At 42.1% G+C, this 23,415-nt stretch overlaps 1 protein-coding gene across 4 annotated transcripts; it reads right to left on the reverse strand.

The window, feature by feature from the left end:
• Positions 1-5,078: 5,078 nt before the first annotated feature.
• TP53INP1 (tumor protein p53 inducible nuclear protein 1) lies at positions 5,079-16,885 on the reverse strand. 4 transcript variants are annotated; one of them, XM_074884736.1, is made up of 5 exons: positions 16,789-16,885; positions 13,438-13,721; positions 12,589-12,937; positions 10,881-10,914; positions 8,508-8,910 (listed from the first exon to the last, which is right to left on the reverse strand). In XM_074884736.1, the coding sequence occupies exons 2-5, from the start codon at positions 13,547-13,549 to the stop codon at positions 8,857-8,859; spliced, it is 549 nt and encodes a 182-aa protein (XP_074740837.1). In that variant the 5' UTR covers positions 13,550-13,721; positions 16,789-16,885; the 3' UTR covers positions 8,508-8,856. The 4 variants fall into 4 exon arrangements, with proteins under 4 accessions (XP_074740847.1, XP_074740829.1, XP_074740825.1 ...); XM_074884746.1 differs by lacking the exons at positions 8,508-8,910; positions 10,881-10,914 and adding an exon at positions 5,079-8,500 and having other exon boundaries at positions 12,589-12,742; XM_074884728.1 differs by lacking the exons at positions 8,508-8,910; positions 10,881-10,914 and adding an exon at positions 5,079-8,500.
• Between the last annotated feature and the right edge of the window lie 6,530 nt (positions 16,886-23,415).

The raw sequence follows: 23,415 nt of genomic DNA on the forward strand, positions 1-23,415 counted from the left end.
TGTATGACAATCAGATCAGCTTAAGACAACCAGTACTATGAGTTATTTTTATAATAAAGGAAGAAAAATCAAGTAGAGATCAAAAATAAGTTAAAAGTTCCCTTACAATTTGCAGGGTCAGACCTATGACAGAATGGTACGATAAAAGGATTTCCTCTTTGACTTGATTTTTTCAAGGCATGTTTTTAAAGCGGGGAGGGGAGCAGAAAGAGAGTTACCAACCTTTTAAACCCATATTCAGAAGTAGATGCTATCACTTCCCAGCAGTCATAAAACAAACCAGTGGACTGCATCCTTCTCGCTCTTGTTAGTAGCCTCTTTCTTCTTGAGTTGATGTACCTCTCTCAGCAGTAATAAGCTTACAATAAACATTATCTTGTCCTGAAATTTCATTCACACAGGAGATCTTTTATCCATGTCCTGTCAGAGACCCATATCCTTTCCTGTACGTGAACATTTAAACTTTCACTTTCAAGACATCAAAGGTGAAACACCTTTAAAGTACAATCCTTATGGCTGATCTCCTGAACAAAGCCCACAGTCACACCCCAGTAAGGACAGCATCTCTGCAGTGGGAAGCAGCACCTGTAACTAACAGCCAAACATTGAGTTTATCTTCACCTACCCCTCTGTTGGATCTTCTGTCTGCAGCTCAAAGAAATCACAGAACATACCTTTCTCATGTTTTCCAGCATTGCTTCGCCACCGGGCTGTAAACATGACACCTTCTGGACCAGGAGATAAGTGTAGGTAGGGGAAAAGAAAGAATCTCAGGTCACAGAAAAGAACTACATTGAACACAAGTTGGACAATAATTCAGTATTTTAAAAAAATAATATAGTATTTTAAAATAGATTAACTTATCCTCACCATGGCCTCCTAGGGTGGGCAGCATGTTAGGAGACACCCCTTGCCCCTGCTGCCAGAAGAAGCAGGCAGCTGGCTGCAGGGGCAGACCCTCTTCTCTGCAGCTCAGCCTCTGACCTAGGAGTGTGTGTGGTTCTCATTCAGATGACTCACATCACCTCATCAAACCTACAGCTGCTGAGCCCTGGGCTCAGAACTTTCATTCCCAAGCATGCAAGGTGAAGAGTGTTTACTGGTGATGGTCCAGCTTTCAAGCACTGTAGCAAACACCTTTTCAACACTTGGGGACTAAGACTTATGATTCTCCATAGCCCCAGCCTTGGCTATGTTTAGGGCACATCATGACGCAAAGATAGCGTGCAGGAGATAATACCCCATCCCAAACTACCCACTATTAATAAAGATGTATGTACTAATTCAGCTGTTTGGCAGTTTGCCACTAGCCACAGAAGCCAAATTCCTCTCTCCTCCCTATTTAATACAAGACACATCCATCTCCTTTTCCTCAGTCTCACACCACAGACAGAGGAGCTAGAGCTGAAACTCAGTGCTGGGAATAGACAAAAGGATACCTCTGGCCGTGTCAGTCCCTGCTTCCTTAACTGTGATCTCATCTTCTTTATCCACCTTGCAAAAATTGACAGCTGTTGGCCATTACCCACATACCCTAAAAGTCTGAGGCATCCCTCTTTCCCACCTCTCTCTGCCTCTATTAATTTTCTCCAGAGCCCCATTCCAGGCAATCTGTGACTCTTAACGTTCAGATAGACTGATTTTGGGGCATAATTATATTTCTTATTATATTGCCTGACTAGGTCATCTTGCTTGGAAACATCAATGTTTCTTTATCCTTTCAGGAGAAAGTATAGACTTATGGCACAGCCCACATCTGTAAGTTGAGATCTGCAGACTGCTCCTGGCCACTAGCCCAGTTTTGTTACTCTTATCTGGGTTTTCTTTTTTGGCTATTATTATTATTTTTTCTTAGCTTGCCCATTAAATTACAATATAGTTATCTGCCTCATTAAGATATTTGAGCATTCAACTATCAATCTGCCCACAAAACTTTGGAACAAGTCAAGAAACTTTAACTTCTTAAGTATTAGTTATACAGCAGTAGCTCCAGGACAGTATTTTCATGAAGAAAAAGTCTGGCTGAGAAACAAAATTTTATACACATCCTGTTAAGTCTCAGTTTAGTCCTATTTATTCTAAGACTGATTTATCATGACCACATCATGGAAACAACAGTGCCATAGGAGCACTGGCCTGTTCTTTTCATGAGTCATTTCTATGTGTGTCAAAAAGCCTGAACCCTCCTTGCAAGTATCACTCAATAACGGAGGTGACAACATTTTGTGGTTATAAACACACACCAAAAGTCATGAATGTGACAAAGAAAGCAGATACTGAACAACTCAGTGAGGAAAAAGAGTGCCTCCACCAGTGTTATGTGTCAGAGAGAACAGTAATTAGTACGCTAGCTTCATCCAAGACGTACAAGGATTTATATAAACAGGAAAACTAGAATGTAAAGTGAGAATTTAAGTCAATATGGTTACGTTGATATGACCCTTTGTATGAACATTTTTGCTTTGGTACAGAGAAGTTTTAAAAAACACTAGTTCATGATGTTTTGGAAAGCATCCAACCTAAATTTAAAAAGCAGCATTAAGTCTGAACTAAGCACCCTCAAGAGGAACACTATCAGTATAGCTATGTCAGGTTATCTGTATGGATACAATTATATTATATAATTGGTCAAATTTCCTCCTGCAGAATACTGTACAGCTCTCAGCATAGAGTTGCTGCTTTGATAAATGTACAGTTCACAAAATCTACATTTGAAAAGGAAAGGTTTTATTCAGTGCTTGCTCTGAGAAGATGGATGCTTTGTTGCACAAATTCCTTTTCACTGCTGTCAGTTAAATAGATCATTTTGTCACCCAGTTTGTTCAGTGGGCAAGAATCAAGTCAGGGACTACTTGCAACAACTCAGATCATACAAGTCCATCAAGCCCAGCAGCCTGCATCCAATGTGCTGACTGATGTCCTTGCAAGGCCCCTCTCCATGATCTTTGAAAAGCCCCAGAGATCAAGGATCCCTGATAACCAGCAGGGATTAAAAAATATTCACATGCATTTTCAGAAAAAGCCAAAACAACCAAAGACCAGTAACCCTATTTCTTACATTTAAATGGAATTTCCTGTATTTCAGCTTGTACCCATTGACTTTTGTCCTTTCACAGGGCACCACTAGAGTCTGACTCCATCTCCTTTACTGCCACCATCTGGTGTTTACACACCTTGACAAGATCCCCCCGAGCCTTTTCTTCTTCAGACTAAATAATCCCAGCTCTCAGCCTCTCCCCATTATTTCAGTCTTCAATACTATTATGATCTCCCTCATCTCTTGCTAGATACACTCCAGCATGTCCTTGTCTCTCTTGTACTGGGGAGCTCAGCACTGGACACCAGCACAGAGTGGAAGGGAAGGATCACCTCTCTCCATGCAGAGATTGCAACACTCTTCCTAATACATCCCAGGAAGCTTTTAGTTTTTGAGGCCACAAGGTTGCACTGTTGGCTCATGGTCAACTTGGTGTCCATCAGGATCCCCAGGGCCTCTTCTGCCAAGGTGCTTTCCAGCCAGTTGGCCTGGTGCCTGAAGTTATTTTTCCTCCAGGTTCATGACTCCACATTTCCCCTTGTTGATCTCCAATGAGGTTCCTGTCAGCCTGTTTCTCCAGTCCATCACAGTCCTCCTGAATGGCAGCACAGCCTTCTGGTATATAAACAACTCCTATCTTCTGCAGTCTTGCTGATTGTGCACTCTGACCCATGACCCAGGTCATTAATGAAGGTTTTTAACAGTGTAAGATCCCGTATTGATAGGGTACACCAGTAGCAACTGGCCTCCAGATACGCTTCATGCCACTGATCACAACCTTTCAAGCACAGGGGTTTAGCCAGTTGTCAACACACCTGCTCACCATCTACTTACATGGTCCATAATTAATCAGTTTGCAAGGATGTTATGGGAGACAGTGTTAAAAGCCTTGATAAAGTCAAGATAAACAACATCCACTGCTTTCTCTTCATCCACTGAGCCAGTCATCTAATTGTAGAAAGCCATCAGGTTGTCAGGCATGCTTTCCCTGCATAAATCCATTCTGGCTACTCCTAATCACTTTCTTACTCATGTTTGGAAATGGTTTCCAGGATTATTTTCTCCAGAACCTTCCCAGAGATCAAGGTAAGACTGACTGTCTTTTAGTTCCCCCTATTCTTCTTGTCCTTCCTATCGTCAAGAAGGACATTTGCTTTATTCCAGCCCACAGGAACCCTGTCCATTGCTACAACCATTAAGATAATGGCAAACAGCTCCACAGTAACATCAGTCAGCTCCTTTGCCAATAATGGATGTGTCCCACAGGTCTGTGTATGTACCATCTCTTTAAGCATTTCTTAACCTTATCCTTCTCAACCAAGAGTTGATATTCCTTACTCTAGCCTTTCCCACTGGCCTCAGGGGCCTGCAGTTCCTAAAGGCTGGTCTTACCAGTAGAGACCAAGGCAAAGACAACATGGAGTACCTCAGCCTTCTTCACATCCTTGGTCATGAGGACTCCTGCCCCATTTAGCAGCAGGCCCACATTTCCTCTGATCTTCCTTTTGCAGCTGATATACCTGTAGAAGGCCTGTTGTCCTCCACATCCTTTGAACAGATTCAGCTACAGATGGCTTGGCTCCCCTATCCCTGGACATTTGCACAGGATCTGTTGTCCCTCACAGGTTACCTGTCCCCACTTCCACCTCTTGAATGCTAACAGCAGCCTTCCATATGGATTTTTGTCAGTATTCATGGGTGGAAGATGATAGGCAATGGGTATGAGTTGAAGCAAGAGAAGCTCAGCCTAGATAAGGAAAAACCTTCCCCCCACCCTGTGCACATTTTAAGTGATAGTATGTCCTGTTCGTCTATGGTACTGCTGCATGCTGATCAGGAAACACAGCAGTTGGCAGAGATGTGTAACACTACTTAGTCCACGCATTGTCACTTGATCAGCAATGCAGATTGAGTCCCAGAGGAACTTCTGCACTAGAACAACCATTCTGAAATACTCAGTACTTGTACCTACCACACTTGAATGGAGTGCTCAGGCATTTGGATTTTGACCGACCTGTAACGTAAAAGAACAGACTGACAATTTTTAATAGGCCATTTTTTATTGGGAGTTAAGACCATGGTGCGTAGAACGCACTATGAAAACAAAATACAGAAGATCGCTTTAGTAAATACACACTGGTTAAGCAATGCTAACTTTTGGCAAAGTGCTGTATTTTGTCGGTTTTCAGCCCGTGTTGAACTATTAAAAATAAGAGCCAGACATTCTTCCATATCAAAAGGACTGCTACAAATAGAGAAGTGGCTCTGGAGAGAAGCTGCCATATATGCATAGACTGATGTACAGTATTAATCCTAACTGAAATGTCCCTTTTGAATCTTCAAGTTTGCTGTGTAGAAGGCACAGTTTAAAATGCAAATCTGTCTACTGACCAATACATACGAAAATACAGTTTCAGCAAGATTCATGAATATCGATCGGTATGAGACAGTGCAAGGCCTCCACTTTTACAAGAAAAAACAACACACTTTAATACAATTCAAAAGCCATATAAAAAGCCACACAGCTCACTATTAAAACAGAAAACCAAAACAAATCTAATTGCCCAATAGCTCCAGGCATAAAACAGGGCTAGACCAACATAAATACTTAAAACAAATTAACAAAAAGCCATTGATGCAGTACTATCTCACACAATAATATGGTTTCCAATATTACAAATTGAGAAGCACAGCTTTGTGCAACAAAATAGTTTATATCCTGAAAGATATAGGTTTTCATCACCAGAAAGTCATCTAGTAATGTAGTATAAAAAGATCAGTATCTCCCAATTCTAGGAGCAGTCTAAAGTTGCATTTACTTGCCTAGAGAAGAACAGACCAAGGCCCTCATTGTAATGCCTGAGAGCCTTATACTCTCAACTCCATCTCCCCATTAAGAGTTAGAGGATTACTCACTCCTCCTAACACAGGGCGGTGGAGACTCCATCTTCCTTCATTTCACTTTAAGAAAATTAAAGCTGAAGGACTTTATATTAAGAAAAATACAGGAAAGCAAAGAATTTTCCTGAGCTAGAAAGTTGGCAGTGAGGAGAAGGAAGTTTAAGACAAAAAGTTGGAGTGATAAAAGTAGATAATCTGAGACAAGTAAGAGTGAACAGATGAGAGACTGGTGAAACTACAGCTATTGCAGATAAACCAGAGTATTTGGACCACAAAGGAATTGTTGTATGGCCACAGGCACATACTGAAAAGAGTAATAACAAAATCTGGTTTAGAAACTCACGAAGTGACAAATTTTGTTTTCTTTCACTGTCCACGTGAACTCAATGTGTCTTAGAAAAATCCCTAGCATATCCAGGAAAGCACCTCTTGCTTTTACACATTTAACTATTTGTCAACATTCCTTTGCAACAATCCTAACTAATCCCAGTGAAGCAGCACATCTGCAGCGAAACAGATGTTATGAATGCTGTTTCCTGTACATTAAGTATGTTCCACAACAATTCCAGCTGCAGAATGTGCAACAGTACCACTACATCAGGGTCAATCCAAATTGTTGGGGTTTTGCTTCAGTGAAATTGAAGCTATTTGGCTGAATTTAAAATACTTCACAGGTCTGGAATAATTCTCATTACTGATCTTGTCTAATTTCAAAGACTCCTCACACTAACATCTGTATAAGGACTACTGGAAGACATAGTTTAAATGTTAACACTTTAATGCCCTAAGCACTAAACACAAGGGAAAAACAGTAAGTCACATTCAGCACTGACAGAAAGGGGGATAAACTTACTTATACTTCCCCTCTTCTTTCAGTGCAGATTTCTGCTTCCTCACCTCCATAGCCATTTAATCCACTTCCCAGATTGATCTATCAGAGTTTGGCGTGCCATGTGGCTGCTGTGTAATACACACTCTTTGTTAACAGGTGAGCTTTACTTCTTTTTTTTTTTCTCTAAGTGCCTGCCAACTTCCAAAACAAGTTGCACAGTGTTCTTAAGAAAACTCTTGTTAGTTTTGAATGGCTTTTCTTTCCTGTTGGCCCACAGAACTACCATCCAGTCCTTCTGCCCACCATGGGCTAGGAGAACAACCACTTGACAATCCATCTCAATTTTTATACACCCTGTTATCACTGTGTTTAGTTCTGTAAGACTGTTTTTCAGCATCCCCTTCTCCCTGCCACACACAGCCCTTCATTTCCAGTCACAATTAACTCAGACTTCATTTTCATAGGGAAAGAGAAAATTAGGAGAACTTCAAATAAAACCTTCCTTCTAGCCACTTTTGAGCTACTCTCGATCTGTAAATATGAGACAATCGAACAGCAATTAGCAGCTCAGAAATAGCTATCCATCAGCCTGACTTCTTTAAAGAGCAGTCAGCTACTGATGGGACTAAAAGAATGGTTGATCCACCATCTTTTTCCTTTAACTAGACTAGAGATTAAATGAAATAGGGTGGGGGAAATAGATCTTTCAAAGACAGAAAGAGCAAGAATTCCAGAAAGGGAGTAAGAACTTGAACTGTACCAAGTAAAACCCAGTTCAGCTCTCTGGGTTGTGTCTGCACTCAACCCATAGGTCCACTTTTCCTTCTAGTCCACTGTGAGGTACTACATCTGTAACACCAGTGCCATATCACACTGCAACAATATTGGGGGGACATTTAACCCTTTTCTGATATCCATATTAAGTACCCAACATACCTACACAGACTCCACTAACACAAATAGGTACTAGGCAATTCAGATTAGATGTCCTTCTTGTAACAGTTCAGCATAGCTATGTAATATCCACCAGCAGCTACAGTATTTCCTTGTTAGAAAGTAATCATTTATGCTGAATACAGACAGATGCACAAGCTGTTGAGTACTGGTCATTAAAGCATATGGCTAACCTCAAATTTTCTAACTCCACTTTGATTAATGCAAAATGTAACTGATTTCCATCTCAGTTAAGTTTCTTTAAAATACCAACTAAGAATCCATCTATACATCATAGTTTATAAAACAGCACACAAACTATCATACTGATAGGCTTCCAAGACATTGATATTTAGCATCAACATTTAGGACTTGCTGCAAGATGTTCAGAGATTTATGTGTCATTTCAAAAGAATGCAACACTAGTTATGATTGTATTTGAAGGATTGACGATCAGCTTCAGATTGACCAAACTTACTTACTTATGTATGAAAACAAGAGCAACCTAAAAAAACAATTAGACCATAGATTAAAACCACAAGAGCCATCAGTAATTGAACTGACGCTGGCAAGGCTGGTGAACAAACAGTCCGTTGTGCTTGATATGCCGAGAGTGGCAATCCCTGGTAAGGTTTTGGCGACGGAGACCATTTTTGTTGAGATAGTGTCTTTCATTATGTTCTTTTATCCAGTGGGTAGGACGAAAGCTCTTGTTTTTTTCCAGAAAAGTTGAACGAGTAGCAAGAGCTGTGACGTAGCAGTGAACACGCTGTCCTGTTTCATTTTGGGCCTCCAGTCTAGAAATGTAACAAGCAGATATAATTCATTACTGAGGTGCATTGGGAAGACACGCAAAGTATAAAGGGCAGAACATGGACATCAACATCCAGCATTTCAGAAGGGCACCCTTATTCTGATGGACAGAGATTTGGGCTAAGGCAAGGTCAAGCCAGTTTAGGAAAAGCACACTGGTAAGTAATGTGTAGTGCTGTTAACTCATTGTGAAGGCACCACAACAGCCTTTGGACTTTTGGTGTCTTATACCATTTCACCCTTCCTTCCCCACCCCACCTCCCTAAGCCCAAGATGCAATATAGATCAGAAATACAAAGCAATGTGTGTCACACTGCTCCAGCTTTAGAAGACTTGAGAGTTATCCACTAGGCAAAGTTTGGTTTAAAATCATCTTGAACATAGGTGGTTCAGCCTGAAAACAGAAGCACACTAATGATAGTGTGTTTGGAGTGCTGGCTACACAAGTAAATCCAAACAATGTTCATGCAAAGGAACGGGAAAGATAGACCAGTGGTGACACACATGGGAAAACTTCTAAGGATTGTTCCTCAACCAGCCCTCCAGATTTCACAAGCAGAGAGTCAGCAGTTTTGGCAAACCCTCACTCCATCATGCACTAGTGAAAAACAAACCCAGAGCCTAGGCAAGCAACTGACATATTGAAAAAGGATTTCCCTACTTGACAGAACAATCACTGGTGTTTCCTGAAACTTCCAAAGTAAAGCTAAAAATAGCCTGGTAGTTTTAAAAGCAAAGCAAATCCCAAGTCTGAGTGCCACAGCTGGTGTGAGACCAGTGGCACCAGAGTTGCCTGCCTTCCCTCTTCCCACACAGGACCCAACGACAAGCTGTCAACTCAGTGGTGCCCAGGAAAGATGCCTGCAAGACCAGGAGCTTGCTCAGGCATGAGCAAGAGATCTCTTGGGAAGTCTGTTTTTCAGCAGTAGCATGACTCTATAATAAAGCCTCTTCTGGAAGAGCTTAACTTGCATTTATCGCATGATGTCTCTGTAGACGTAAGTCTAGACTGCCATGCCCATGGTACGCCCTTGTACCCTTGCTCTTGGGGGGCTGCAAGTGCCTGGCATGGATGTGAACTCTCCTGCCTCCCCCCACTCCTCACTGGGGTGAAATACTCCTTGTCAGCAAGGGAATACTCCCTCCCTTCTACTTTCTTTTAAATATCCAAATCAACTTGCTTTTGGCTCCTTGGGTAGCTTGATATGGCCAACTGAAGCCTACAGACTCCAGAATAGCCTTGTGTGACATGCTGGTTTCCCCCTGTTCATTCACTAGATATTGTCCTAAACCTAGCACTTGAAATACAAAGCAAGAAATAAGCAAATAACACAGCAGAGATCAATTCACAGTGCCTTGTAAATACTTTCTATGCAGATTACACCAGCTTAATTTACATGAGGGCGTCCGCAAACACAGGGCTACTGTTTTCTATATGGTGCAATCCCTTAACATGTTCAACACTGCTGGAGGTGGAACTCTAAGTGAAGCTTTTCTGGGGAAAGCTGTAAGGAGCTAGGAAGCCACACTACACTTATCAGAACCCGTATTTCCTAAGATGCCCTTGCTGCATGTCACTAGCTAGCAAAGGGCATCAACTGCTAATACAAAGTGTTGTGGTTTGTTATGGAAAAATATGACTAGCCTGATGAACAGGTGGAAGTTTATACAACATCCTTTCACTTTGAAGAGAATTTAAAAGGAACAAATAACTTTCATTTGCAAAAGGAGAAAAACTGGTTTAAAATTGCTGGTTGAAGATATTTAAGCTTTTTTTCCTCTTATCAAATACCCTTCCAGGACTAGTTTGCAAACCAACACTCTTCTACTTGTCATCACAAAGTGAAACTGGGATAGCAGAGGTGGTTTGAATTAGCTAAAAAGGCCACATACTCCAGAAATGTAGCATTTTGGTATCTTAGCAGTTGCTGTTGGTAGCCTAGCGCTAGTGAGCCCTGGGCACCGAGAGAACAGGACTGATGAGCCTCCATCAATATTGTCAAAATGTAATTTTAGAGGGGCTGTGTCTAAAGCCAGACCACCACTACATACATCTGCTGCTGTGCCCCCAGCATCTATTTTGCTAGAAAGCATAGGTGCCCTGCTAGTTGTGCTATAGAGCCAGACCTCACAAGAAACATTAAAGACTTCAGACCCCACCCCAATTAACATTTAAGTAATTTTTCTGCACTTAGCATTTTGGCTTGTTAAAGCAGATGTAGTTAGGCTTGATCAAGTAACATGATTTGGCACAAAGGTTAGTCCTAAAACCAGTATTGTTTTGGCAGACAAGGCTCTAGAGGAAGCAGTGTTGCTAGCAGCCTGATCAAACAAAAAGCATTGTCCCAAAACAGTAGTACTTACTGTGCCAGTGTGCCTTAAGCAGCTTTTCTTGGCCCTACAACGTTAAATGGCCAACCATTAAACCACTAGACTTTCAAAACAGCTTTTGAAACTTACTGCATTCAGTGCAATTGACATTCCCAGTTTCTGTAGTCTACCTCAGCTTTAGACTTAAGTCTCCTCCCATTTCTGCCACACAAAATAACCTATACAAAAGCCTAGATCCTCTGATGAAGCAATAGCACAGAATACAGTATGAAGAAACTTAATCACACAGTTTTCAACACAGTTGAAGATCATCACACCTTTAGCTTCCCCATTAAAGCAGCTTAACTGTACTGCATAACATGACAGAATTCTCCAGAAGAATTTATACCAGTATCCCCAGTTTAAGTCACTGAGAAGTCAGTATCCAACTTTGTGTATTACTAACCACTGAAAATTGGTATTTCAGATAAACTGGTCTACTGTTTTCACCAGGTCATGCCTCACAGCCTACAGTTCTCTTGCAGGTTCCTTCAGACGCTCATTTTAACAGGTGCTGTGTGCTCATAGCTTCCCACCAATTTAAGTTAAGCTAGATCCTTGATGCTTAGCATCACAAACTGCCCTCCCCAAATAATTACACAGATCCCTCACTCTGAGATTAATGGTACCAGCACTATACTTCAATATTATACAGCAGCATGTCATCTCAAAGTCACCTGTTTCTTTGAACTAAGAACTTTAAATATGACAAGGAACTGATGAGAACAGTCAATGGGCATCTACCTAGAGCAACTCTACCACTACACTCATTTTTTCCTGTATAACAAAAGCTTAGTATGAGTTTGGGTTTTTTTAATTGTTTCTAAGGGTAAGCACCAGACAGGACAAAAAGTCAGTCTTTGTTATTAACCAGGATTCAAAAACCACCTGATTATTTCCAAATCAATGAACACACGGGTCAGTGTGGAGTCATAACAGCAAAGAAATACTCTATTTGTATAGATTTATATATACTGTACTTGTATAGCTGTATATACTGTATGGTTAACACCGAAGAAGCAGTGCATGGCAACACGCCTCTACAATAATCCCACATGGCTAGATCTTTAGGGCCCAAAACCAAAAGCACAACTTCTTACGTTGCTAAGAGTAGAAGTTTGCAACACAAATTTTTACCTTGAGGGCAGTAAGTTTTGCAGAATATTTCAGTTTGCTTTTGTTCCACAAGCCACCTGTGGAAAAATTTAATCCTACCCTAATCTATCACTAGGCTAATAAAAAAATAAAGATTACCAAAACAGACTTCCTTGTCAGGATAATTAAAGTAATATTTTTCATGTCATGAGGTGACTCAAAAATTACTGACTAATAGTTACGAAAAATGCAAAAAGCTATGAAGGGGGCAAAGTGCTTTCAAATCTGTGTTACCAGCTATACAGTTAACTGTCACCAGTTCCAACAGGACCGGAGCGTATTCTGCAAGGCAATAATTAGGCTCCATAAATATTCATTGCAGTGTCAAAATTGCATACCCAACTGTTTCCTGACACGGTCATCTTGTATAACATTTTTCTAAGCAGGCAGGCAACCCTGACCACCCTACCCACCTTGTGTAGTATTCATGCTTTATTCACTTGCTCTGAAATAAGCTGGAAAATTCAGTATTAAATGTCTAAGCTGATCAAGTAGAAACCAGATATTTTCAGCAACAGAGTTCCTTGACAAGAGAAGTCAGACGTACCTGGGACTACCTGGGCTGTGAAATTCCTCATCTCCACATCCAGTCTCATTAAGGCTGTGACAGGTATCATGGACAGCATACACAGACATGCTGGGGTGCTCTATTAGGAGGTTCTCCATTGGACTGGTTTCCACTTTGATAGTGGTTAATCCACCTGCAGTAAAACATGGGGGAGGGGTAATAAACCAACTCTCCTCCATGGGACACGACTCAAACTGGATGAAGCAAGATTCGTTGGCCTCTGGCAAGTGTTCCAAGGGAGACGGTAAACAAGAGAAGACGGGCGAGCTGTCTGCAGCCGATGCTTCAGCAATGTCCGCTTCCTCCACGGAGCAAGTAGTGCAAGTGTCTGCTGTAGGTGGCAATTAGTCAGTGGAGAGGAACCCATGAATGTTGGTGATTGCAGGTGGTCAAAAACAACAAGGTTGCACATAGCCAAAAATGGAATATAAAAAAAACAGAGAAACAGAAATAAATCTTTATTAGCGTGTACACACTTTTTTTTTTTAAAGAGGAGGGGAAAAGGGAGTTCCCTGATAAGTCACACTAGACACGTAAAACAACTGTTATCAGTAAAGCAATACAATTGCATAATAGGTCAAATATATTTTATCTGTACAAGTGGTTCTGCTGAAGCCTGTGTCAGGCTTATAAACCTGACATCATTTTTCTCATCAGTTTACATAACATGTTTTGGTACATTTATTTGGAAGACACCCTATAATCTAATCTACACTGGTTTTGCTTAGGGAAAGTTTCTCCCAAGCTACTGGTTTCTTCACATGGAAGTAAGACAACTAAGAGGCAGATCAGGACAAAAACAGAGCTTATGTTTGACAGACATCTTACCTATAAAGTCAACCAGAATCCACTCATCATCTTCTTTCTCACTGAACTCTGGCTCTTGGCTGGACAAGCTATCAATCTCTCCCATGAGCATGTTATTTAACCTCTGGAACATTACTAAGGCAGGAACAAGACTTTGGCTGGCAGGTCTTTATATCCAAGGTTCAAGGCACAGCTCACACTGTACTAGCAGAGTGGCATAGACTTGAGATTAAAGTGCATAGATGCTTTATCAGCTTCGGTACAGGACATGCAGAGGCATGACTGGTAAACAGTTTATACAAAACCTGCAAAAAATGATGACAAGAGTCTTAATGACAAAGAAACAGGTAACACCCCTAGGGAACAAATTAAAAACCCTCTCCTTAGTGCAGTCTGAGGTACCAGTGAACAGTTTTCCTCAAGAGGAGAGGCAGCTTCACAAGTATTCACTGTTCCCTCCCAGCTAGATACATACAGAAAAAGCCTAGGTCTCTCCTCAGAGCTAAACACCTTTTTCTTGATTCTCCTCCCCGTGCAAATGTCTGTTCAGCTGTCAGTTCTCACCTTCTCCTGCGGGAAGAGAGGACTCCTGTACAGGAGTCTCATGCCTACACTCACCAAAGCGCTCCCTGCCTGTCTTCCTGGTCAGAAAATGATGCAAAGGGCAAGTGCATGCTTTCTGCTCCAGACAACGCATCTCCTCTGTTGACACTGCCTTACGCCTCTCCCAGAGACTCCTGTGAGCTTCTCATCACACACAGCTCAGGGCCACTGCCTACAAGTTAACATAGCAGGAAGGCACGTCCTGTCTTCAGGGTCGAAGTGCACTACATAGTTGCCAGTGGGATCATTTTCACAGCAACTGCCCAACTAGTCATGTGTGGTAAGTCTAAGTAACAAGGAAGAGTAACTTATATACTTAATTAAAACATGGGTTTTTTTCTCAGTACACTTCCCTAATTCTACGTGAAGTTAGTCACCATAAGCATAAACTCTACATTTAGCAGTTAAGATGAAAAATCCCGTTAGTACTGAGAAGCTGAATGTTCAAGCCATCTCAGATCAGCATGCTTCCAGCCTTTGAATATTTATGTATGAGCCAATAAATAGAAGCCATTGAAGTAGCTGAAAAAGTAAAGGCTACACACGAAAAATATTGACTGATTTAACTACAAGTTAACTTCACCATTGCAATATTTCAATTATCACAGCATCTCAGGATTATTACAGATTAAATACCTGTTTCATAATTAAGTAGGGAAGAAGACAGGCATGTAAGGGGGCATTAGTGTCTGCATTCAGAAAGAGAAAGGGAGTAAGGCACACTATAAGAGACAAACCCAGCCATTAAGTAACGTTCTTTATGGATTGTATCTTCTTTTAAGGCCAGTATATACTGCTTCACCCTATAACTCTCAGGTCATTTTGGCCTCCTACGTCATCTTACCCCAGGACACCAGAACCCATCACCTACTTTTTCAATGCAAGGACAAGCACCTGCTCCATACAGTACAGCTCCTATAGACATTTATGCAGCTACCTCCTTATTCAAACAGCACAAAAGGGTAGGATTAGAGTTTAAAGTAGTCTTCAGAAGCAATATGAAAAGGAACAGTGTAACTCAAGAAGTTATGCACTCTAGTTCTTCAACAGGAACTATCAGCCACAGGAAAATACAAGACTAGGAACAACTAGCTCAGCTGCAGTAGTGATAAAAGGCTGTTTTTTAGGGCCACACTTGAAAAATTAAACATCTGGGCTCTCGTTAAAGAGAGCTACAAGAATGACCAGAAGTCTAAAGAAAAATGGTAAAATTTAAAAAAAGAAAGGCTTAACAGAGGGAAGGAAAAAATGACAACAGTAGTCAATTATGTGAAGAAAGAGGCAAACATTTATTCCCTTCTCTATGTTCACAGCAAGCAGAAGTGGCTTTTAACTGCAGTAAAGTTCAGTTTTCAGTGGTTACTTGCAGGAAACACTTTTAACCATTAAGGTTGCTAAGCCCTGAATGGGTTACCTAAGGAAATGCTAAATGCCCGCAGTGTTCCTATGCATCTTCTTGAGAAGGTTTATTATAGCCAGAGCTTGCCCCGGATAAGGAAATAGACTCGAAGTGAAAGCTTGAAGTCTGTAGCTTTCCCATTATCTTCCACATCCATCCCTAACCCTTTTCTGGCACAAGGCCCAGGAACAAGAGAGTTCACTTTTTCTTTAGGCTAACTAGCAAGCCATAGTGTAATTGCTGGTCAGTGCTGGCTTTCCCTGTACTCCCACACGCATGCATTGCCTCTTTCCTAGCTTAAGACTGGAAGTACCTCCAGGCAGAGGCTTTTTGTTCTGTGCATAGAGTGGAGCAAGATGAGAGCTCACACTCCTATATTAAGACTCCACAAGCATCACAGAAACATCAAATAATTAACCTCTAACAAGCAAGTGAGCGATCACTGTTCCCAAGAATGTAAGCAAAAGAAACTACAGCTTTTGACCCATAAACATCTTTCTGTAAATCAAAATCAGTTTGTCCCATTTTCCCCTTCCCTCATCCCCAGGAAGGGCCAAAAAACCATCTGAATCATTTAGAAACCAGTTGATGTTTTGACATTCTTTTGGACAAGTGCCTTTAAAAATGCCACACTTGCATGCTATTGTGCAAGTCAGATGGGGACCAAGAAGTGACACCGTTATCAAGCACAACCGTTAGGGGAGGCAAACGAGACAGAGGCTGAAAGAGAGGGACTCCAGCTCTTAGACAGGAACTATCAGCTCAAGAAATACAAGACTAGGAACAACTGACTCAGCTACAATAGTGATTAAGAAGTTGTTACAGATAACACACCCAATGCACGTCAACAGTATTGTATTGTCGCATAAACCACCTTTTTCTTTCTATCCTAGCAGATGAGATGGGCGCACGCTAAGCAAAAAAAACCCCACAACCCCAAACCGAAAAGAGACAGCCCCCCAAATCACTTCTGCAGTTCCCCGTTAGAGCTTGGCTGCTGATCTTCCCGTGCCCTCAGCTCGCAGCCTTTTAATTACCACCAGGAGGCTCCAAAAAGCCGCTTTCCGCGGAGCCGGCGGGTGACCCGGCCGAGCCCGCAGCAGCTGCGCACCTTCCCGGAGTCCAGCCCCACCGCTGGGCGGGGGGGACGCGACTACCGGCTGCTCGACAGCCGGGAAAACGGCAAAACCCTCCCGGTCTCGGTGTTTTCCGAGGACAAGCCGGCACGGGCGCATGGGGAGAGGGGAACTCTACCGCTGCTGCTGCGTTTCACCGCCTCGCCCGGGCGCTCAGACCGCGGGACGCCGTTAAACCCGCCGGGGAGCGAGCAGCGCGCTGAGCCCCAGACGCCGCTAAGCAAATTCACTCACCCGCAGCGCTCCCACCTCCGCCACCGCACCGACTCCGCACCCCGCGGAGCCCTTTGTTGTTATAGCCGCGGCGCGCAGCTGACGGCCCGGCCGCCCCGGCCCCGCCCCTCCCCGCCCCTCCGCCAATGGGCGCCGCCGGCGGCTGTCGCTAACGCACGTGACGGGCGGGCAGGGACGGGGCGAGGCGAGGCGGGCGCGGGGGCGGGGCGGGGCCGTGGCCCCGCCCCGCCCCCGCGCCCGCCTCGCCTCGCCCCCGCGTTCCCGGAGCCGGTGGCTGCGGATAAATTCGCGAAGTTTGGGGAAAATAAAGCGCTGAACACAGAGGGGGTGGGGGGTTCCGTTAAGGTGGTAGTTATACGGTTAACTTGGAAAGCAGGTGATTAGGAACAGAGGTAGTTAAGTACACCAAATCTTAACTAAGTAGTTAAATATGCAAATTAATTATTGATTAAGCATGTGTGTTTAAATATGCACAATCTTGATTTATAGAGTAGCTTGGGTCAAGAGGAGTCTTCAAAGATCATCTAGTTCCAACCCCTTTGCCATGGGCAGGGACACCTTCCACTAGACCAGGTTGCTCAAAGCCCCGTCCAACCTGGCCTTGAACACTGCCAGGGAGGGGGCAGCCACAGCTTCTCTGGGCAACCTGTGCCAGTGTCTCACCACCCTCACAGTGGATAATTTCTTCCTTATATCTAATCTAAATCCACCCTCTTTCAGTTTAGAACTGTTCCCCCTCATCCTATTCCTACACGCCCTGATAAAGAGTCCCTCCCCATCTTTCCTGTAGCCCCCTTTAAGTACGGGAAGGCCGCTATAAGGTCTCCCTGGAGCCTTCTCTTCTCCAGGCTGAACAACCCCAACTCTCAGCCTGTCCTCACGGGGGAGGTGCTCCATCCCTTCGATCATTTTTGCAGCCTCCTCTGGACCTACTCCAACAGGTCCACATGTTTCTTGTACTGGGGATCCCAGAGCTGGATGCAGAACTCCAGGTGGGGTCTCACAGGAGCAAAGTAGAGGTTGATAACAATTATTAGGCTGAAGCACCTTAGCTGGGCTGTAAAGTTTCTAAGTCACACAACTGAAGCCCCAGAAAACTTCTGCATTAGGTCACTTACCCCATCCAATCCCTGTTTTTCTTTACTGAAAAAAAGAAGAGGTGATGAACATAAATGCAATGCTCTTCTGAGAGATGAACCGCTAAAAGGAAAGAAATTTCCAGGCAGTGAAGTTACAGTCCAGGAGAGCTGGTGTAGCCGTGCTGCACACCTTCAGTTGCTTTAATACAACTCTGACTATATCAGAATGTTAATAGTCACTCCAGACTGAGCAAATCCAGGCAAATATCTGTGTCCTTCAGAAGATGCTGAAATAAACTGGTGATGTGTAGCCAAGCAGCTTTTACATGCAACACATCTTAACAATTTAGGATTTTTCATGTTTTCAGTAGCACTGAGTAACTTGATTTGTAACAAGCAGTTTCTCCTAAAATACAAGGTGTGCAACATGAGTGTGTTACAATACAGATAAACTTCTTGATCTTTTAACCTCAGTGTTTATTAATATATTTTTTGTACATTTTTTTTTCCTTGTAAGGACAAAGTTTTTCTATGTAAAACAAAATGGAAAAGTAAATTTTGGAAAAACACTGCAAAGTGTCTTCCTGTGGCTGTGAATAGGCTGTGTAATTTGACTGACAAACTGCCTAGCTACACAGTTTGCAATATTTTTGCAAAAACTTGAAATATCTGGTATTTGATGACACTCTTCTAGGCTGAACTAACCCTTCCTGGATTATGAGATCAACTTCATTTTTATAACATTGGCACTATCAAGGGGCATAATCTGATTGTATGTTTGATCGTACTTTTGGTTTATAAGTTGAAGCAACCCGTGAAGACGCCTACAAAGTCTCTTTGATTTTCAGTGATAGTGGCTCCAAGATTGAAGGGGGAGGGGAGATGGCAGAAGCAGCGCGTGTCTGCAAATTCAAGATAGGCGAGACAGAAAATTAAACTTACAGAATAAATGCCCCAAAGGATTTATCTGCATTGCAAAATCACATTGTGTTAGAACACGTTAATTAAGGCGATACAAAGCACTTGGTGTAGACAAGAACTGTCATGTTTGGCAGCTGGGTTACATTGGGTCAACAACAACAACAAATGTTAAACATAATAGTCTTTGTTTATAATGACTGTTATATTAAGCATTACGTGTTAATCAATTAACATAATGTATTTTTCCAGTGTAGGCAAGCCCTAGGAAGGCTTGGGTTGTGTTTGAGACAGAGACTCCTAATGAAGTTAAAAGGCCAGTGTTCATATTTTTTAAAGTCCCCTGAGAAGTAATTAAAGGGATAGAAGCTCTCCTCTTTCTGTAGTGTTGCTCTCCATTTCTTTCCTCTTCATTTCACTTACCTTATTTCTTAATTCCCTATCGTCACAAAATGGTGGAAACAATGGAATTGCTTATTCTTTCCTCCAAATCGCATTGCTGTTGGCAGGAGAGGGGCAGATCTGAAAGGTGCCCCTCTTCTCAGCCTGGCAACCAGTGTGCTTTTGTTCCAGATCTGACAAGTACTTAGGCATATGAATGGTTTCAAATGAAATAAATTATGTGTGTGGACTTAAATACCTGCTGACCAAGAGCCTGGGTATTTCATCCTGCACTCACTGAGGTCAATGACAAATTTTCTGGTGATTGCAATGGTGCAGGTTGTGGCCTTAGATGCTTTACCAAAGTCTTTCAAATCAATTAGCCTTTCTATTGATTCTAATGGTTGTTAGATCAGGCTCTCAGACAGCAAAAGAAATACAGTCATTTTGGTCTGGGGCTTGCTGGACACAAAAGTTGACCCAGAGATTGGCCTTCCCTTGGGAAATTTGACTTTTATAATTGTATTACAGAAAAAAAAATCTGAAAAGATCTCTGGAGCAAGGGAACCATTCATATTTCCAATAATACGTGCCCTTGCATGATTCTGAATTATTGGTAGAAGCTAGCAGAGAGTCTGTTGTACTTTCTGTGTGCTCAGTGGCAGCTTAATGGCACAGCCATTGCTGTGCCTGCAAAAACTTCCCTGAGCATCCAGAGTGCTCTGTGTGTCACAGGAATAGTAAACAACAGGGCAGCAGTCCCCTGTTACTTGAACTGCATTGATTTTTCAAGATCCTACACATTAATGCAAGGCATGGCCTATTATCCGGGTTCCCACTGCGATGAAATACTACAGCAGTATTTAGCAGGCACAATGTATGTCTAGCCATGGAGTACAGAAACACTGACCTTCCTACCACAAGACCTGCAAGTTACAATGAGTGCATTGAGCTTATAACAAAGCACTGCCATGTGTCGTGCCTCTTGGAGAGGCCCTGCTCTGCAGACATGCCTGTTTAAATGGTAGGTGAGAATGCAGATCTATCTCTGTGTTAGAAACATTGAGTAGCAGGAGGGAGAACAACACCAAACAGAGCTTGCACAGACTAAGAAAATAAACTCCCTCTAAACTTTGGAGCTGTATCCTCCAGACAAAGAGAAATAAAAATTCTTTCCAAACAATGTGTCACGAGCCACTTTATATCACTCTGAGTTACCTGCATGAACAAACCCATCATTCCCACGCAGCATGAACCTGACATATTTGTACAGGAACCTCCGCACCATTCACTTTTGCTGACGTGTGTCATTGATTTAAAGTCAGTGCAGCACAGCTACCAAAGTTTCCATTTAATGTTCAGTTAAAAACTGATGCTCTGAACCTTATCATGATTAAGACCAAGTCTAATGCCTTCTGCCCCATGGCTTCTCTCCGGCTGTGTCAGAAAGTCGTGTGTTGTATGGGAAGAGATTCTGCGCAATTCTGCAAGATCACTGCTGTCAGATAGGTCTCGGTCTGTCCTGCTGAATGCAATATGCAGAAATAGCAAGGGTTTATAATTTTAAAATTATCTCAAGTTTATGATTAACCACAATGAAATACTTTTTTCTTTTCCCCTATGGAAAAGATACTAACTGCTGTTCAAAAAAGTCCAAGCTTTTCCATCCAAATTTAGGTACAAACATTTCAAACCTGTTGTTTAAAGCAAGAGCAGTCTGAACAGATCCGAGCTTAAAAAAGCACAGTCTGACATTTGTGTCCTTGCACAAATGTCAATCCCTTTTTTGAAGTGGACTTTTAGATTTAAACATCAGTCCAATGAAAATGGGCACCTCCTTTTCTGCTCTTTTTCCTCTGACTTTAGTGCAAATGTTTCTGCAACATTGTCTTAAAGATACCAGATTGATTGTTCCTGCTGTAAGTCACAGATTTCTAATGCTATTTTCCCAAACAGCAAGTTAAAATCTTGAGTAAGAGCAGGCCTTTCCAGACTTTTACTCAAAACAGGTGTTAGAGACCTGTTTCTGTATTTCTAGAGCATTGAACTCAGCAAATTCAAGAATCCAATTTTGACGCGACTAGGAGCCTCATGATTTGGCCGGGTGAAATCCAAGGAGGCAGAAATTACTGGATATGATCCTCTAAACCAGACTGAAAAAGTTGGGGGATTCAGTTTTCTGTGGAAGAACTATTGTCTTAAAACATTAAACCCACCATCCTTTTCAGAAGAGTCCTTGGTTAGAAAAAACTCTTTTTCCTTAGAAACTGTCAAAATGCAGTTCCTGCTTTTCATATTGTTTGAGAGCAAAACCAGGTATAATTCTGTCTTCAAATTGCCATTGGCAGGAATCCATTGTAAATCATTGCCAGATTAAAAAAATAACGGTAAGCTTTAGCCACACATTGAGCTCTTTCTCTCCATTCCGTCAAAATAAAAATCCTCTAAGAAGTCGGTATAGATTTCCATGGTCTGAATAACTCTGATTTTTTCTAGAGCACCTTCAATGACAGCATTTGAATTGTTAGCTTGGGCTGGAGTGTGTCGGGCGTCTCAGCAGGTAGTGCTGTACCACAGTGCCAGCCAGCAGAGAGCCAGAGGCAGATACCTCTTCTTGTGTCATTATGTGAATGATTTTTCTCCTGAGCCCAGACTCGTTCATCAAGTATTTTCCATTGGGATTATCTGCCCTCTTTTATATTTGTCTCTTGTACTAGAAAAAGTCCAGCATATTTTCACTGCTCTTGCCTGAACCTGCCCTCTCTTTCAGCACTTTGTAATACAAGACCCTATTGTACCTCTGGGTACAGCCGGGAATCATGCTCTTCTACTGTTTTCTTCTTTGCCCTGTGATTAGAGAGGCTTTCCAGAAGCACACCTCCCACCTCAGACAGTCAAGTAAAGTGTTCTTATCATCCAAAGGGGAAATGACCCGTGAATTTTTGACTATGACATTGAACATGCATTTGTTACATTTATGAAATTTCTGTATGCTTCAAATGTTTGATGGGTTATTAGCCCTTCATTTTTTTCATTCTTTATCTCAGTGGTGATGTTAGGACGATGGGCACTCCACGGTCAACGTACAGGTTGAGTTTAGGAGGAACTTACCTTGGTGCCATAATTTATTTTCCTATGCTGGGTTTATCTTTGTAATGATTGTCATTTAATGTTCAGTGAGAGGACAAGTAGGTTTCTTCATCTGTGGCATATCTATGCTTTAAATCATGTGGGAATGACAGACAGCGTGCAAGAGAGCTTCCTCCTTAAACTGTCAGCCCAAAGCGTGTTTTGTTGTGTGGCTAGCCATGCTTAGAACCCTTCCTTGAATTCTTCTGCACAACCGCAGAGTCAGCAGACACACACTGTTCACATCTCTGAGGCATTTTTAGTCTCACCAGTGATCTATTTGTTTCCTTTCAGCTTTCCCACTGATTCATATGCTTCCTAAAATAGTGAGCACTATCTTTGTTCTGTTGTGACGAGTTACAAAAGAATTAGCAACATCAGTTTAGCACCAAGTAATATGAATCACATCATATGCTTGGATGTGCTTGGATTTCTACTGTAAGACTTCATCCAATTGCAAATTACCATTATTTTTGAAAGATCTCTTAGTTTTTCCAGGGTACAAAGCCACACACCATGATTCTGTGTTGTTATTCTTTTCAGTGATGGATGTTTCTTGCAAATACCAAGCCCAACATTTCTCAACATATCTCAGACCAGCTCCAAAAAATTAAAAAAAAAAGGCCAAGTACTTCTGAGAGAAGATCAAATAATGTCTATTGCAACAGAGCCGGAGGGGATTATAGTGGATAAAAGACGAGACTCTTCCTGCTCCCAGGTCTCAGGCACTGCATCGGTAACAAAGCCAATCAATACTTCACAACGTCCTTAGCTCGCATGTTCAAATCTAATTTTAGCGTGGTATATATACAAATATATATGTGTGTCTCTGTGTATTTCATAAATTATTTATACAGTGTATTACAGTGTATATGTATGTATATGTAGTTTACACATGGAGGAATTGACTTGGGATCCCCAGCACTTATTGACAGGTTTCTTGCTTAGGTCAGCCACGACGAATGCCAGCACTCTGTGCCAGCTTAGCTCTGCTGAATGAATAAATAGTGTGGGAGGTCTTGTCTGTTGAGCTAAGCATTTCATGGAAGCCAGGTGCAAGCGTCATCGTTGCATACTGAATTGCTGCAACTCAGAATCTGGTATTACAGTCATCTGAAGA

This window comes from Strix uralensis, chromosome 1, assembly GCF_047716275.1.
Source record: "Strix uralensis isolate ZFMK-TIS-50842 chromosome 1, bStrUra1, whole genome shotgun sequence".
Classification (NCBI taxonomy): Eukaryota; Metazoa; Chordata; class Aves; order Strigiformes; family Strigidae; genus Strix; species Strix uralensis.

What these genes read in the sequence shown, in the direction of transcription:
- TP53INP1 (XM_074884724.1), bottom strand. Translation starts at nt 13,549, where the DNA reads ATGTTCCAGAGGTTAAATAACATGCTCATGGGAGAGATTGATAGCTTG. An exon ending in GATTCTGGTTGACTTTATAG is followed by an intron (nt 12,941 to 13,437) that starts GTAAGATGTCTG and finishes TGCCACCTACAG; the next exon opens with CAGACACTTGCACTACTTGC. An exon ending in CACAGCCCAGGTAGTCCCAG is followed by an intron (nt 8,501 to 12,588) that starts GTACGTCTGACT and finishes TTACATTTCTAG; the next exon opens with ACTGGAGGCCCAAAATGAAA.